Source organism: Colletotrichum aenigma (genome assembly GCF_013390185.1).
Source record: "Colletotrichum aenigma strain Cg56 chromosome Unknown KSG_Cg56_contig02, whole genome shotgun sequence".
NCBI lineage: Eukaryota > Fungi > Ascomycota > Sordariomycetes > Glomerellales > Glomerellaceae > Colletotrichum > Colletotrichum aenigma.
In genome coordinates, this window is record NW_023500908.1 from 6,722,050 (window position 1) to 6,738,616 (window position 16,567).

Sequence of the window (16,567 nt, forward strand, 5' to 3'; positions counted from 1 at the left end):
GGTATCGGAAATGTGGTCTTACTTCTTACACTAGCGCTACTAGTGAATTGACGGGCGTCTATTCGTTGGCATTGCGGCCCGGAATTCCCGTATCAATACGTTCTTTAGTTGATACGACTCATGGAACCAGATGCCTTTACCACTCGGATGAATCGCGGCCCATCTTAGCTACGGATGACGATCGGTGTCTGGTGCATTGTCATGATCACATGTTCTTTGTAATCAACCGTGATGTTTGATAATTTCGGCGAAAATTTCTAATATCGTCGTACTACTTGTCTCTGGTGGAAAAGGAATGCGGGAAGAGAACGGAAAAGCAGCAAAAGAAGACCGAAAAGATTTAGAAGGTTGGTCCGTATGATACCTTGGTGGTCATCAACGAAGAGCATCAAGCCCGAGCTGTGCATTGTCTATGTCGCAAACAGCTTTACGGAGTCCCCATCAGCCTGCCGTAGCCGTTGTCTATTGAGCCTCCTGAACAGAAACAAGGTAAAGGGCGCGGATAACATGCACATAACGTAGAGTCCAATACTGCTGCCGAGTCCGACCAAGAGACGTGGGCTGTCAGAATCAGGCCATAGGTAAGCCGTATAAATGTTTGCTGCGACTGCAGAAAAGTTGACAATAGCCACCGTAACAGCTTTCTTTTCGTGGGAGTCAAAGACATTAGCAGCAGCCCAGCCGAGGATAATGCTGCCTGTAGAGTATGAGCCAGCGACGAACAAGAAGCAGGCGACATATCGGGGCGCCACACTTGTGGTTGCACAAGCTACAGCAAAGCCAACCACAGCAAGGGCGTTGCCACCATAAATGTGCCATGCGCGCTCGTCGACCCGTCCAGAGGACCAGGATAGGGCCAGTGCAAACATTGCGGCAAAGACGCATGGGGGTGATGTGAAGACCAGCGTGGTGGTACGATCGTATCCACTGCTGGGTATCAGATAGGTGGACATGATTAGAATGGTGACTTGACACTTACAGGGTCTTGACAATTGTTGGGAAAAATTGATTAAAAGACATGGCTGAAAAATGCATGTTTTGCATGAACACGAACAACCAAACCTTGTAGTCTTTCAAGGCGCTCATCAAGCCTTGGATCGGTGTCTCGTGCTTCAATTGATTCATGCTGTCCTCCTCCAATCGCATCACGCTGCAGGCATTCTCTTCAGCCGTAAGCCAACGGGTCTTGCCAGGTGTATCTGGAAGCAGGAAAATGCCTCCGATCGCCGCTAGGAAGGTTGCCGATCCCTCGATAATAAAGAGCCTGAATGTTGGTTAGCATTAAACCACAATTGCATATCATTGAGTGCTTACCATTGCCAGCTGTGCAGGCTCTCGTTCCGACAAGACCTGCAAAAGTTCCCACAGTGATTAGCCCTGAGAAGGCACTCGAGCTGAGCTGACCACAGTACATGGCCAGGCGCGTCGCGAGCTGAAGTGAGTCAGAGTTTGATCTCTAGAAGGCATAGACAACCTCTCACCTCGGACTTCGTATAAGATCGGCTCAACAAGTAGATGGCGCCTGGGTAAAAAGCGGCTTCGAACCACCCGAGCAAGAACCGCAGAACAAGAAGATGGACATAGTTGTCTGCCATAGCCGTGAACGCGGAAACTATGGCCCAGCCACACATGCAAACACCCATGAACCTTCCGACCTAAAGTATTCGGCCTGGGGACTTTGGGGAAAACATGACCAGTTGGGTAGAAAAACCCTCATCACCGCAGAGGTTACCCGTCAAGTTGCTGTGTCAAACATCCGGACTGGGGGAGTAATCCCTCTAAAGTAGGTTCCCGGTTCGCGAAGTCTGGAAGGCAAGGCTCACAGCATGACAGCTTGCCACTAGATCAACCCCTGCGTCCCATGAATCCGGTACGGGCGAAATTGAAGCACAACGTCATTGTCAAGGACGTTTCCACCGACGATGAGGTCAGCTACATGTACATCGGGCGTCACGAGGACATCTGTCGCTAACCTTTTAGATATGTGTCCACTAACACCCAGGATTCTACTCACTAGGATGGTCCGCGGTATATGCCATACTCAAAGGGCAGAAAATTCTACAGTCATGACACCCAAAACGACATATCGGGACCTTACAACACCACACGCATCGGCATTCAGAGTATGTACAGCGATGCCAATCGCTTGCGAATCTTGAGCTGAGCCTTACAGACCTGGCTGAACGCCCCGTTGCTTCCAGAGGTGTCCTGCTCGACTGGGCGGACTATGCCGCCGAAAAGATTATTTCTTACAATGCATTCGACAGTTTTGAGATCCCCTACACAGATCTGCAGATAATTGCCGACTCACATGACATCAAGTTTCAGGAGGGCGACATTTTGCTCATTCGTAGCGGCTACCAGCTTCAGTATGAGGCGCTCAGCGAGACGGAAAGTGACCAAAACTTCGCAAGCCCATACAGTCCACATGGACAAAATGCCGGTCCCGTTGTCAAGCTCAGTCTATATCACTTGATGGAGATCGACGATCCGACTGACCTAACCATCTTTCCGATCAAGTCATCTACAGTCGGCGCAGGCACCTTTGTGGAGGACGACAACTTTGGCAAGCAGTTCTTCAAAATTGACAACGTTCTGAATATCTCCCCGGAAGAAATCAAGACCAAATCAGTTCCGACCGGTCCTGCTATAATGAGAGACGTGGCAAGCGTTGTGCGGCCCAAAACCAGCGGACCTTTTGAGTTGACGTTTGACAATATGTGTGACGATGAGAACCACTATCAGCGTGTCAAGAGGGCCAATCTTCTTATCAACGAGACCATCAAAAAGTTATATTAGATACAGGGTGAAGATACTGTTGTCAACCTGTATTTCGATCCGGCGCTGGCATGGAAGTGTACTATCAGACGACCATAGGCACAAGAACGTGTAGGTGAGCGCGATACTTTGGGAACCGCACAGCACGCACCATTCTTGTCCGTTGCTGTACCTGCCTTCGCGGCCTAGTTGCTCCCGGTGTAGTCAGATGTATCAAAAAGAAATTCCAATGAGAAGACCCTAAAACCTTGCCGCGATGTTCCACCCAACTGCCAGGACTCGTACGGAGGCGTAGCAGATGAAGGCCAGGATGTAGGAAGCCCCAGAGAACATGATCAAGCCGTTCCAATTCTGGCCGTCCTTCCCCGACTGCAAGATGGCGCCTCCGATGGGGAGACTGCTCAGCGTCCCGAAACTTGCCATCATCATCGCCGTTGACAGATACCGTCCGTAATCTCGCGCATCGCATAGCTGCCCAAGACAAACAGGGACAAGGCCCAAGTTACTGCCACTTGCGAAGCCGAACAAAGCAACGAAGGCGAGAAGCATGGGTTGAGACCCTTTGGACGGCAGCCACAGGCCAAAGACAGTGATGAAACACATGGCAATGGTGATGAGAATGACGTTGAAACGGCCGTACTTGTCGGCAGCAAGGCCTGGTAGGAAACGCCCAATCGCGGAGCCAGCGTTGAGAATCGAGAGGATTGTGTAGGAGTGGACAGTACTCTTCTGTGTGCTCGCTGCGTATGAGATGATGTAGGTGATAGGCACAAAAAGACCCCATTCCATGAAGAAAATGCCGACCGCCGAGAGGGTGAACTTCACATTCCGAAAGACGCTGAAGTCTGGCCAGATGGAAGTTGGTCCGTCCTTCTTCGGAAGTCGAGACCGGATGAACAATGTCGCAGGGATCGTGAGCCCAAGAAGGATGAATCCCAGGATCCTTGCTGTCGGGGCGAAACCGAGTGTCGGAAAGAGATTCTGGAGCAAAATCGGATATACAATTCCGCCAATCGAGCCGGCAGTCGCGGCGACACCAGTTGCAAACCCACGGCGGTTGTCAAAGAAGTGGGCAATAGCGCCATATGATGGGGAGTTGAGCAGAGCGCCGCCCAAACCACCAAGAATTGAGTAGGCAAGTAGAATCTGATAGTACTCTGAGGTTTTGTTGTCAGTACAACCTCATTTCCTTTCTCTTTAGATGATTGCACAAACCTTTACACAGGCTCAGCAATAGAAGACTTGCTGAGATACACAATCCACCGGCAACGACGAGTCCACGGGGGCCATAGGCGTCAAACAATGGCCCGACTTGAATGCCGACGAAGAAGACGATAAAAAGATACAAACTGAAGATCCATCCAATCTCCGAGGGCGAGTGATCTGCCAGCTGATTTTCTGAGAAATACGACTCGAAGACCGCGGCGGAGTTGATGAGACCGAAAACAGAAAGCATAGCGCAGAACGATCCGAACACCACTAGCCACGCACTGAGACCGCCTTCCGGGAAGGTCAGCTCTGTGACACTGGATGCATCCTGGCCTCCATAGTGACTTCTGTCCCTTTCCCTCGATCTTGATCTTTCTTCGTCGTATGACGTTGTCTCTTCGTACCTGATGGCCGATGTCGCCGATGAGCCCGGGTTGTTGAGGTTTCTCAGTAGTATGGAGGAGGTCTCCACCGCTGTTTTTGACATCTTGTGTCTGACGCAGTGCAAGTTGGGCTTAATGGGCCAGGCGAGAGCGGGATTGGTGAAGTGCGTATCGAAAGAAGCGGTAAAGACAGTTGTCCGAGTATCACGGATATTTGCTCAGCTAATGCAGACAGCCCTTTCCGAAATAGTCCGAGATGGGGGTTGCTGAAGATGTCGCTTTGCAGGTGAACTCTTACAAGCAGGGTGAACAACAAAAGCTTGTAAGTGTAAGAAAATGGAGTTCATAAAACTCCGATTTTGAAGTTAGCCCAGTAGTTCACCGGGTCCACCTGCACGTGCTGTTGGTCAATCCAAGAGACGTGAGTCGAGCATTTATCCGGCGAATGGCGGGAGGAATCCATCGGTCTCCGGCTGTCGCTTTATTTTTGCCATTCCCGGCGAACTCGTTACGGCTAGCTTCTCCGCAAGACAACTCCGGAGCGGAGCTCCCAAAGCATGCTGATTGGTGAGAGCGGCGCTCAAGTTGTGTGTCCAGGCTGCAAAGCCGGCTTTATGATGTTGAATTCGAAGTCAGATTTAACGTTTATTGAGAAAGTGTACAACTTCATTCATCATCTTCAAGAAATCCATCTCACAATTACCGGTATGATTCTGCGGTGGAGTGAATTCGCAGAACGACAGCAGCAAGATGGAAGCCCCACATGGTCAAATTTATCAGCTCATCAGCTTCGAGACCTTTGTCCGTCTAAATCCGTACATAACCGATGTGAGCGCAGAGCCCGGGAAATCATCGCCAGCGGAGAACATGTTTGTTGAGCAAAATGTAAGATGCAATTATGATGTTAGCAAATTTTGCGTAATTGCTCTCGCATATGAGTCTGGCTCAACAACTGGGACGGATAGTGAGTGGAGACTTCGACAACGGCAACGGCGACAATACAATACTATAACAATTGGATATCAAGAATATGAAAAAGAAGAACGCAGAAAGAAAAGAACAATAAGCATGTTGAGAGAAGGTACTCGGCAAACCCACTCCAAATAGCCAAGCTTTCGAGTGTATTATACGCTGAAATCACCAACCGACTTCCGAGAAATGCAACTGTTCCATGTCGTATCGCCGGTTCAGGACCGAGGCCGCAATTTTTTTCAACACTTGGAGTGTCATTGCAATGGGTATGTGTCCAGTCTTTGTGACCAAATATAGCTTCTCAGGCTCCAGAGGTGTGCGTGTTGAAGATAGAAAGTTACTTAACACACCTATCAGCACGAATAGCATGGCGAGTTGGCAACAGGCATTGTTTCAGGAAAAGTTAGATAAAGAATAGAAACCCATTTGGGTAGCGCAGAGAAGAGAAGGGGAAAAGCTAAATATGCAATGTCAGGTTGAAATGGTGCACATGAAAGCCACAGGCCCCAAGAACAGCAAACATGGGGAAGCAAGACATAAAAGCACTAGCATCACGAGCAGAGAGCACCCAACTATTGAAGAAGATTCTCAAATTCTGGGTAAACTAGAAAAGAAGTATGTCCGTGAAGAGTCAAAAGTATACTAAAACCAGAGTAAAAGTTTCCCACCCAAAAACTCCAAGCCGATTTAAACCCCCCTTTCATAAAAAAGAACAAAGAAAAAAAGAAGGCATAAGGTATCTATTTCTTGACCTTGAGATCGAAGCGGTCCAGGTTCATGACCTTGTCCCACGCCGCAACGAAGTCCTTGACGAACTTCTCCTTGGCGTCAGACATAGCGTACACCTCGGCAATGGCGCGCAGCTCGGCGTGCGATCCGAACACGAGGTCGGCGCGGGTAGCGGTCCAGCGCTGCTCCTTGGTCTTGCGGTCGGTGCCAACCCAGGCCTCGCCATCGTCGGCGCTCTTGGCCCAGACGGTGGAGATGTCGAGCAGGCTGACGAAGAAGTTGTTGTTGAGCTGGCCCTTGGTCGAGGTCAGGACGCCGGTGTTGGAGCCGTCGAAGACGGCGCCGAGGGAGCGCAGGCCGCCGACGAGGACGGTCAGCTCGGGGGCGGAGAGGGTCAGCTGCGCGGCCTTGTCGACGAGGATCTCCTCGGTGCGCGCGCGGGCGGTGCCGCGGCCGTAGTTGCGGAAGCCGTCGGCCTGGGGCTCGAGGTAGCCGAAGGCGCGGACGTCGGTCTGCTCCTGGGTGGCGTCGACGCGGCCGGCGGAGAAGGGGACGGTGACATCGACGCCGGCGTCCTTGGCGCCCTTCTCGACGGCGACGACACCGCCGAGGACGATCAGGTCAGCGAGGGAGACCTTCTTAGCGCCGGTGTTGAAGCTGGTCTGGATGGCCTTGAGGGCGTCGAGGACCTCCTTGAGCTGAGTAGGATTGTTGGAGACCCAGTTGACCTGGGGCTCGAGGGCGATGCGGGCGCCGTTGGCGCCGCCGCGCTTGTCGGAGTGGCGGTAGGTGGAGGCGGAGGCCCAGGCGACGGAGGCGTACTTGGAGACGTCGAAGCCCGGTGCGGCGAGGATGTCGGCCTTCAGCTTGGAGATGTCGGCATCGTCGATGAGGTCGCCCTCGCGGGCGGGGAGAGGGTCTTGCCAGGGGAAGGTCTCCTTGGGGATCTCAGGGCCGAGGTAGCGGGAGACGGGGCCGAGGTCGCGATGGAGGAGCTTGAACCAGGCCTTGGCGAAGGCGTCGGCGAGCTCGTCGGGGTGGTCGAGCCAGCGCTTGGTGATGTTGAGGTAGCTCGGGTCGTTGATGAGGGCCAGGTCGGAGGTGAGCATGGTCGCCTTGCGGAACTTGGTCGAGTCGAAAGGGTCGGGGTAGTCGAGGGTGCCGTTGGCAGCCTCCCATTGGTGAGCACCGGCGGGAGACTCGACGAGGACCCATTTGTTGTGCAGAAGAGACTCCAAGTAACCGTTGGACCACCTGCAGGTACATGGGTTAGCATTTGTGTGTGTGTGGTTGGGTGTGTGGTGGTATGCATGTGTGCGTATCACTGCATAATCACCCGACGGGGGCCAAAAATAGATTTTCACGCCGCCTCTTTTGCCTCCCTGCAAGTCTCTCTCAACGTCTCTTCAAAGACCTTCTCAAAATGACCGGTCCGGCATATGAGAAAAGGCCTCAAATATTGAGCCAAGAAGAGGGGAAAAGGCAACTTCTACATGGGGGATATGCAGAGGTCATTTCATTTTCATCACTTACTTGGTGGGGGTCTTGGTCCAGACGACCTCCAGACCACTGGTCATCTGGTTGGGACCGTTGCCATCTCCAACCTTGTTGTGCCAGCCAAGACCCATCTCGCCAATGTCAGCAGCTTCGGGCTCCGGGCCAATGTTGTCTGTGGGATTTCAATCGTCAGCAGATGCTCACGGCACAAAGGAGCGGTGAAGCGGTGGGAAGAGCCTTTCACTAGCCCCGGGACGAGCATGGGAAGAGAGAGCAAACTCACCACTCTTGACGGCACCGTGCGTCTTGCCGAAGGCGTGTCCACCGGCAATGAGAGCGACCGTCTCCTCATCGTTCATACCCATGCGGTCGAACGCAACACGGATGTCCTTGGCCGAGGCGGCGGGGTCGGAAGAGCCATCGGGGCCCTCGGGGTTGACGTAGATGAGGCCCATGTGGGTGGCTCCCAGAGGCTTCTCGAGCTTGTCGGCGCGCTCGTTGATGTCGGTGCTGCCGTTGTAGCGGACATCGTTGCCCTTGGGGACGAAGGTCGTCTCGCCGCCCCAGTAGACGGACTCATCGGACTGCCAGGTGTCGGGGCGACCGCCGGCGAAGCCAATGGGCGCGAAGCCCATGGACTCGAGGGCGACGTTGCCCGTCAAGAGGTACAGGTCCGCCCATGAGATCTTGTTGCCGTACTTTTGCTTGATGGGCCCTATCAGAGGAGATGAAATTGTCAGTCTCGGTAGAGCAAACAAAGGTACTCATCACAGAGTAGCATCGGGGGCCAGAGTTTCTCCACCAGCGAGACATCCCGTTGTGCCTCCACATCCGCATCCCAGCCACCCGTGCGGCGGCGTGCGCCGTGATGTGGCGAGTGAGTCGATGATGTGCACGAACAGGGATTCCCGCCTCGGGGGTGGCTCCGGCCAGCGAGTGAGGGACCAGGGATTTGGGACTTACACAGCAGGCGGCGCGCCTTGTCGAGGTTCTGGTTGTCGGGCCAGGAGTTCAGTGGAGCGAAGCGTTGCTGGCCCTGCAAGAGAGAGAAATCCAATATTAGTAAACGGCGATGGACGAGACGAATAAAAGTGATGCAACCGTGTGATAAGATGCAAGGCAGAGGCAGAGGCAGGGTCCGCTAGTGTGCAGTGCGTGTGGAGCAGAGGACTCAAGGAGATGCCTTAGCAGCTCTTGGCTCTCGTCCGGGATAGGACGAAATCTTCCGGGTAGCCAATTGATCTCCCGCGCGAGGCAAGAAAAAGGAAGGAAACACAGAAGGTGAAAATTTGTGAATTGAGCCAACGAAGTCCGATGTAAACAACGGACAGGGGCACACAAGAGGGGAATTTGGAATCAGGAAAGATGGGGCGCCCATCCGGGGCTCATCGGAGGGCGGGGCGGGGGCAGAGCGAGGAGGTGACGAAGGAGAGAAGACCGAAAAGAAACGGCTTACCATTCCACCGCCACCGCGGCCGTCGATGGCGCGATAGGTGCCGGCGCTATGCCAGGCCATGCGGATGAAGAGACCGCCGTAGTGGCCAAAGTCGGCGGGCCACCACTCCTGGGAGTCGGTCATGAGGTCGGTGAGATCCTTCTTGAGAGCCGCGTCTGTGGTCCTTGTTAGTATCATGTTCTGCCTCAAACAGCCAAGATGAACTCTGAACATACAATCAAGAGAGTTGAAAGCCGCCGTGTAGTCAAAGTCGCCGCCGTACGGGTTCGTCGCGGGCTGAAACTGACGAAGAACGTCGAGTCTCAGTTGGCAGGGCCACCAGTCTTGGCTGCGAGTGCCGCCGCCAGCCTGGTTGCTGATGGTCGAGCATCTTCCAAAGCCCTCGGCGGTTGCTCTCTTGGGAAGAGAGCTGTCGACGCCGCCGTCGCGTTTGGCAAAGGGGCATCCCTCACCGGCGACGGCCGGCAGGATGGTTGAGGCTGTCAACAGCCAGTTTGACAGTTTGGCGTGCATGGTGAAGAATGTCTCTTGCTTCTGGGACCTAAGGCGAGATCCAAAAAGAAAAGAGCAAGTGAACCGCCGAGATCAAGTAGTCGGATCGAGACTTGGTGTGAGACTCAAAAGACGACGACTGTTGAGTTGGTCCGGGAGATTGCTCAGAAACATGAACTCTGGAGATGGGACGAACCCAGGCATATGTATGAAACCCGGATGCAGTCGCCACAACTCTCGTTCAAAGGCAACAAGGGACCAAGAAGGGAGTGGGTTTCCTCTGTTCCTCTTCGTGGTCGGTGACCCTTTGTCACTCACGTGGGAATATTTTGGTTCCAGTGAGATCCACGATTAGTAACAATGCAAAGTACCAAGGCCGAGTCTGAGCCGCAATGTCTTGTCCTTCCCCAAGGCCTAGTTGCGCAGTACGTGAGTACCCAGTCTGACGGGGGCTTGGTAATAAGCTTCCTACAACGGCAGTCATGTCGGTATTGCCCTCTCCCAAGGCTGCAACCCCAATCACAAAAAAGGACCAAGACCTGGCAAAACCACAAAAAGTTGTTTAGCGGATATCCTTTCAGCAGGTGCTAGACGGGTCTTTGCCAAGTAGTCGAAAGGAACCCCTGTGTAATCCCTAGGAAAGGCACTGCATGGTATATACAAGTGACATGGGCGTGGCAGGGGCATGCAGGGTTTCGATCCAAAATAAGCGCTTGACCAGTGTACCGCATTGTACAATCTCCTTTGATTGGGATGGGCGACACTCGCCAGCGCACACTATGTGCTGCAAAGGAACGCCCCGGTTTTGGAGCCCCCGCTTTACACACTTTTTGGGAGGGGATTGTCGCTAGCCAAAGGGCCATCTGGATGAAACCTACGCCGATTGCCTATGGAGTTGGGTTGGACGAGTGTGCGCCGGGGTGGCCATGGCAGGGCCGGGAATGAGCTGGGATGAGGCCGTCCACCCGTCCGTAACAGGCATAACGTCACAAATCCGGGGAGCTATCGTGACCTGTGCGATGCGGGCCGGTGCCAAGTCACTGGAAGAGTAAGGTGGTAGCTGGGCCAATGGCGACCAATTATGACATGACAGTTTCCAAGCGGGCACTCTTCGTCCACTCTCTTCTTGGCTGAGTGACTGAGCGACTCTTAAGCGACTCCAGTCCAAGAGTCCACTCCTGAATATGATAAAGTTTGGGGCCCCTATACCGACTCGTGCCATTGGGCCATTAGGCCGTTTGGTCCTTGGGAATTCACATCATTGCCTTGTAAAGACGAATAGAAGGCCCCCGTTGTCGGATCATTACCCAGCTGTGCGGAGGAACCCGCGCGCAGCGGCGTAATTGAAACCTCCGTCATCCTCGACTACAGATGCATCTTGGCAAATAAGCCGTAAGGCCCCCCTACCGCGAAGAGGAGTTGAAGAGGAGAACCCTGCTGGCCACGCTGATTTGCAAGTAGGTACAAACAAGTACCTGCCAGCCTGCCCTGGCTTCTGGCGTCCCAAGAGCTCAATCACGCACGCATGCTACTGTTTGCTGTACACTAGCAGCAGTAAGGTTAGGTTTCTCCCCTGATCGAGGATCGAAAGAGGGAGGGAGGGAGGGCAGCTGGCCGCGGCCGACACACACACACATTGCGCATACACGCAATCGTAGCACACACACACACACTCAAGATAGACACATGGGACGAAGGAAGCTTTTTCATCAATCGTGCATTGACTCAGCCCTATATCCATCACCTGTAGTTGGAGAAGGTTGGAGGCCCTGTGGCTTGGAGGAGCACCCCCGCGCGCGGGCGAGCCGCCGCCGACCGTCCATCCGCAGCCGGACTTGGACGGTTTTGACAGGTTTGCGAAACGGCGTGGGATGTGCGTAGGTTTCCCTCCCTCTTGGGTTTCTGCCCGCAGGCCACCCCAAACCATCCCCCAAATGGAAGTTACCTTGTTTCCATGCAGCTAGACCTGTCGGCCGAAAATCCTGCGACCTCGGGTATGCCCGGTTAAGGATGGTAGATGGGCGACAGACGGGCGACCAGACCCTGAGCGCAGCACTGCATGTTGTGAGCGGGCTGATTGCGCAGTCGCCGACCAGGACGTTGCAGTAAGCAGAAAAAAACAGACAAGATAATGACTACAAAATTACAACATTACAAAGCAAAGGAGCGCAAGATACAGAGCACATAGCCCGCGAGTAATAGTCCGTACAGCCACGACAGCTATAGCCCGCCAAGAACCTTGGCAAGGTGGCTGCTCATCACATGCAGACTTGTCACTTGCGCTGTCCCCTGCTGGTGGACGCAAATAAGGTCAGCTCAGAAACGCTGCGCGACTGCAAATCTGACGTTGATGACTGGCTGGCGACGGGATGTGATGACCTGCGAAGCGCATGTGTGTGCTACTGTGCTTGCGTGTTGCCGCCTGGTTTTGCTCTCCGTCGCGCAGCACTATTTCTCTGGGCAAGTTGAATTTTTGGAATGCGCAACGTGCATCCCTGCGACCGTCATCTTGGGCCAGCGTGGGTGATGTGGTCTCGGCCGACACCAGACCAACCCACTTGCCGATGTTCCTATTGGCATCGGACCATCTTGGTCTCGGCATCTAAACATTCACCAAGCCCCAACGCCAACGACGGGAAATATGTCCGAATTTGTTCATTGGAGCCGCCCGTCGTTGCCCTGGGCATGCCCGTCAAGAGATGGTTGACAGACAAGCGCCCCCCAAGTCTCAGCTTCTCTGGCGGCGTGGGTGCGCGTGGGTGGTCCGGTGTTGATGGCAGACTTTCTGCTGTGTTGCAAAGCATGGGATTCTGGTGCAATGCGCGTGAGGGGAGAAATTTCAATCCAGCGTTTGGGCCAATTTCGCCATTTCATCTCACACCCTCACATGCCCAAACTTACCCAATGATGAATCATACAGGAGCCGCCCCTCTTTCACTATCGTTAACGCAAACCTTCAGACGACACCCGATTATGAACCATAACAATCCTACTGGCCGCTTCCAGCTGTTGCATGCCGTGCTCTCCGACGGAAATGAATCAAGCCACCACTCTGGCAATTGACTTTGAGAGGGCAGGCACAGAATCGCGGTTCTGACTTGCAGGCAACCGAGGCGGACTGAGCTTGATCCGGTTAAGGTGGTTGCCTCCATGTGACGGGTTTGGTAGGTAGCATAGCGTTATTCGCTCTCGTGTACTTTATTTCGGCTCCGAAACTCTGTGCTGATAGTCTGGAACCGAGGGGGTAGCGCGATGGTACTCTGGAAGTACAATGCCTCCGGGGATGATATTTGCTCTTTCATGCGGTCGCGCGAGATACAGTTTGGATCGGAAGGGGCAAGCCGTTCGTTGACATGAACCGGTCGCGTCCGTATCCGCCTCGGACCCCGACGGGGATGTTGGGCGGGTTCCGTGGAGCGTCTGGTCCGTGATGTGAGGACCGTGACTTGGGGGCACACATTCCATCAAGACGGCCATGAAACGACGACCGCAGCGTTGTGGAGTGAGACGGTAAGCATGCACCGTTGGACTCTGAACATGAGTTCGTGTACGAGTTCGTTATACTTGCGGTGAGTCGCAGCCTAAAGGCTATGAGAAGAGGTGTACGGTTTCAGCTGCACTGCATCGAGATTCTCATGGCTTTACGACACGTGATATCATTCTTATCAACACAACAGCTGCACTAGTCAGTTGAACCGCTCAGTTTGCATTGTTGTGACGCCTCAGATCTAGTTTGTTGAACTTCTACCACCATCATTCATCGTTGGGTGAGTCTTCACTCTGCAGCCCGAGACTGTCGCGAAATAAAACCACCCAGCGAGTCAGAGGATTGGGCATTCAAAACGGTTTTGGATTGGTCTTAGTGTTCAATCATCCCTATTTCCCCAAACGGATGTTTGTGGTGTCATGAGAAATTTCCCATTGGCTACCGTTGTAAGCCTCTTTCAGGAGTCGCCTCTAGCCGGTGGGCGGCCGCGCCGTTGGAATGCCGTTGGCGCAGCCAATTACCGGCATTGGGGCGCAGAAACCGGTTAGTCGTTAGCGTTAGAATCAAGGTAGCCTACCAAACTGGAGACTTGTTGCATCTGCTCATATCAACATGTCAGTTTGTCAGTTCGGAAAGCAATGGATGCAGGTCTCACGCACGTGTAAGATTCCGCCGAGGCGTTAAGCCACACAATTCCGCTTCGACGGAAGAGCTTTTCTTCTGCTTCTTGAAGGAAACCAATCGCAGCGTATGCATTTGTCATAGTAAATGTTTGGAATCAGCTCGGAAGCGTGATGCACTTGGTGTAAGCCAAAGTGGCAATGCACATGCAGACACATATTAGCCAAATTGTTATTTTCAAATGTTCTTGGTAAGACGGGACTAGGTGTCAACAAACCGACTATTCCGTCCTCATTCTTTCCTTGATGCTTTCTACTGCAGTGCTCTTTTGCTGTTATCTTGGTCATGTCCGAATTATCAGCGTTGTGTCTATTTTCCAACTCTCAATGTCATCCTCAAAGCCACCCACGTGGATGCAAAAGCAAGGCTCTCTCCGAACTCCCTACAACTTCGTTCATCCTTCTTCAACTAGTGCAATCAACCCACCTTTCTTTACTCTTCCATGCAAGCCGCAGATAGTCTAGGCAGTTAGTCAATGGATTGCGGGGTTCGGCTGCGTCCCGCGCGCTTCTCTCAGTCAGCTTGCCAAGCGAGACTAGCGCGACAGCTTAAAGCTGAGCTCAGCTTTACGAAATCACCGCAGCACCAACTGCCGGTGCCGTCTCTTCCGTACCAAAATCACCGACTGCCTAGGTAGAGCCCTTTGGGAATTGAGAATCCATAGCTCCGACTGCCCACCGCAATGCCCCAGGCCCCACATCGCCCCGGAGCCGATAAAACACACCAAAGGAGAGTCCGTCCGTCCGTCCGTCGTCCACCGGCCCGGGGCGCTGGGCAGGCCGACGCTAGATCCCACCTGTCCCGAGTCATGTGGCTGGTGGAAACCAACAAAGCGGGCCGTAGCAGCCCCTTAAACAATGCAACAAACGTCGTTTATGTCTTCTTTCTTAATAATAACAACCAACATGTTTCATCCGAATTGAATAGCGGCTATAGTCATTCTAAAACAGGGCAGAGTTGCACATGGGATGACTCGCTGCCACCCAGTCTCTTGGCCCACGCTTTTCAGGGGGACATTTCCAGCCTTATTCTCATTGATATTGATGATCGCATCTTTTGCCCGTAAATAGACGTTTGCCAAGACACACATAGCCACGATTTGTCATTGAGGAATTCTTGGATCTTGAAGAAATGGCATTGCAGACCTTTGTTACCAATTAAATCATCGGCTCTTGGGACTTGTTTTACAAATATCACTTGTTTCCTTTTTCCTCTTCTCCCTTCAACTTTCCCCTGCCCCTGAGCGCAGGCCACGTTCCAGACCGTCAACAAGCCTTCGTGCGAGGCGCGCGGCTCCTCCTGTTCGACCCCTTTCAGCCTCCTCCTCGAAGCTGCACCGCTCGGTCCACCAATCCAACCATGTCTCCGCCCTTGCGCCTTCTTTCGCGCGAGAGAGGCCGACGCTGATGTCGATGACGTCGGGACGCCATTTGTCGTGCCAGAAGACCGTCGCACCGCATTTCCCACAGAACTCGCGAAGGACACCGGGAGAGGAGCCGTACGTTTGCAGGATGCCGGGAGGGAGCGCGTTGAAGTCGAGAGGCATGACAACTTGCCGGCCGTCGGGGCTGGGGACGTGGAAGAAGATGTTGCTGCGCGGGACAAAGGCCCACGTCTGAATCTCGAACCCGGTGATGAGGCGGCAGGAGCGGCATGCGCATGTTCCTGCGAGGTATTTCGTCCCGTCGGCGCGAATCCACCACTTGTCCTTCTTGGGGTTGCCCATGAACTCAGCAGAGTGCGAGCAGGCGGCGTATTGCAGGTCGGGGTAGCCGGAGTGAGGAATATAGCTCTTTTCGTCGGGGCGGGTGATATGGAAGCTGACTGTGCCACACGCGCATGAGGCTGGCATCGATTCTGGGCTTAGAAGGGACGGCAGTGAGGGCAGCATCTCATTCGAGCCGTTATCGCCGTTGTGTCGAAGTATCTCCGTTGTTTGCCCGTCGATCTCCGAAAGCCACACCGAAATGCCATCGTCCTTTGTGTCGGGCACTGAGGTATGCCGGATAAAGACCGCATCTCCGTTGACACCGTTCCCGGTGGCATCGTTAATGACACCCGTAGCAGCCTCCCATATGACAGCTAAGACACCAACACGGCTTCGAAAGACATGACAACCACAGGTCGAGCAGAAGTACCTCGTCCATCCCTCCGCACCTTCATGCTTTGTGAGACCTTTGGAGACATCGGGCTGCTCAATGGGGTAGTAAGACGTGCAAAGCACACCGCTGGCGTGGCGATCGACATCGCTGTGGTTGATTGACAGCTTCACGGGCCCTGTGTCTGAACCTCGCGCCTTAACTTGTTGCGCAGTTGCCCCGCAAAGGCAAGAAATGCTCAGTGTTGATACCATGCTGCTGTGAGATGAGGAAGCCTGAAGAGACAACAGGCCATCAGGATTGAACACGATGTATTTAATAGTCCATCGATCTCACGATAAATTCGTCTTATCTTGAACGTCACCAGACTCGCTCCCGACGATCCTCGCACCGGCGGGATTGGGAAGTAAGCTTAGGGCCAACCGGAGCCGAACCGTCCAGCCGGAAGTGGAGAACGTTCCGAAGTTTCGGCGAAAACAAAGCCCAACAACGATCGGATCCGCCCCGTCCTAGGGCGTGTTGGCCGGAAATACGGGTGATACGCCGAAGCTATGCATTTGGGCCAATGATGTGCCGGGATTGGGTTCAGGCTTGGAGAAATAAGTTGGAGGCGTAGCGGAATGTCGCTCGAACGGATTCTTGGTGTGGCTGATGTTCGTGGAATCAAGGCGAGGAAAAGCTTTACCGATGGAGTTGACTTGTGGCGCTGAAGCCTTTGTTCCGGGTATGCAGACGCGAAGGAAATAATCTGTCGCTATAGAAATACCAAGAAATCCTCATTCAG

The 16,567-nt window shown here is 53.6% G+C and overlaps 5 protein-coding genes across 5 annotated transcripts; 1 reads left to right on the top strand and 4 right to left on the bottom strand.

The window, feature by feature from the left end:
* Positions 1–410: 410 nt before the first annotated feature.
* Positions 411–1,595, bottom strand: prlL-18 (MFS transporter prlL; the record flags this gene model as incomplete). The annotated part of the gene is made up of 5 exons (XM_037319087.1): positions 411–927; positions 980–1,264; positions 1,315–1,350; positions 1,413–1,432; positions 1,482–1,595. The coding sequence occupies 5 exons, from the start codon at positions 1,593–1,595 to the stop codon at positions 411–413; spliced, it is 972 nt and encodes a 323-aa protein (XP_037183691.1).
* Positions 1,596–1,861: 266 nt separating this feature from the next.
* CGCA056_v003832 (uncharacterized protein) lies at positions 1,862–2,799 on the top strand (the record flags this gene model as incomplete). The annotated part of the gene is made up of 3 exons (XM_037319088.1): positions 1,862–1,927; positions 2,018–2,123; positions 2,174–2,799. 3 exons carry the CDS (start codon positions 1,862–1,864, stop codon positions 2,797–2,799), a joined length of 798 nt encoding a protein of 265 aa, XP_037183690.1.
* Positions 2,800–3,018: 219 nt separating this feature from the next.
* Positions 3,019–4,474, bottom strand: MCH4-0 (putative transporter MCH4; the record flags this gene model as incomplete). The annotated part of the gene is made up of 2 exons (XM_037319089.1): positions 3,019–3,935; positions 3,994–4,474. 2 exons carry the CDS (start codon positions 4,472–4,474, stop codon positions 3,019–3,021), a joined length of 1,398 nt encoding a protein of 465 aa, XP_037183689.1.
* Positions 4,475–6,082: 1,608 nt separating this feature from the next.
* KATG2 (Catalase-peroxidase 2) lies at positions 6,083–9,537 on the bottom strand (the record flags this gene model as incomplete). Its single annotated transcript, XM_037319090.1, has 6 exons — positions 6,083–7,325; positions 7,605–7,740; positions 7,852–8,283; positions 8,532–8,604; positions 9,025–9,179; positions 9,240–9,537. The coding sequence occupies 6 exons, from the start codon at positions 9,535–9,537 to the stop codon at positions 6,083–6,085; spliced, it is 2,337 nt and encodes a 778-aa protein (XP_037183696.1).
* A 5,369-nt stretch (positions 9,538–14,906) lies between these two features.
* CGCA056_v003835 (uncharacterized protein) lies at positions 14,907–16,037 on the bottom strand (the record flags this gene model as incomplete). Its single annotated transcript, XM_037319091.1, has 1 exon — positions 14,907–16,037. The coding sequence occupies one exon, from the start codon at positions 16,035–16,037 to the stop codon at positions 14,907–14,909; it is 1,131 nt and encodes a 376-aa protein (XP_037183695.1).
* Positions 16,038–16,567: the final 530 nt, after the last annotated feature.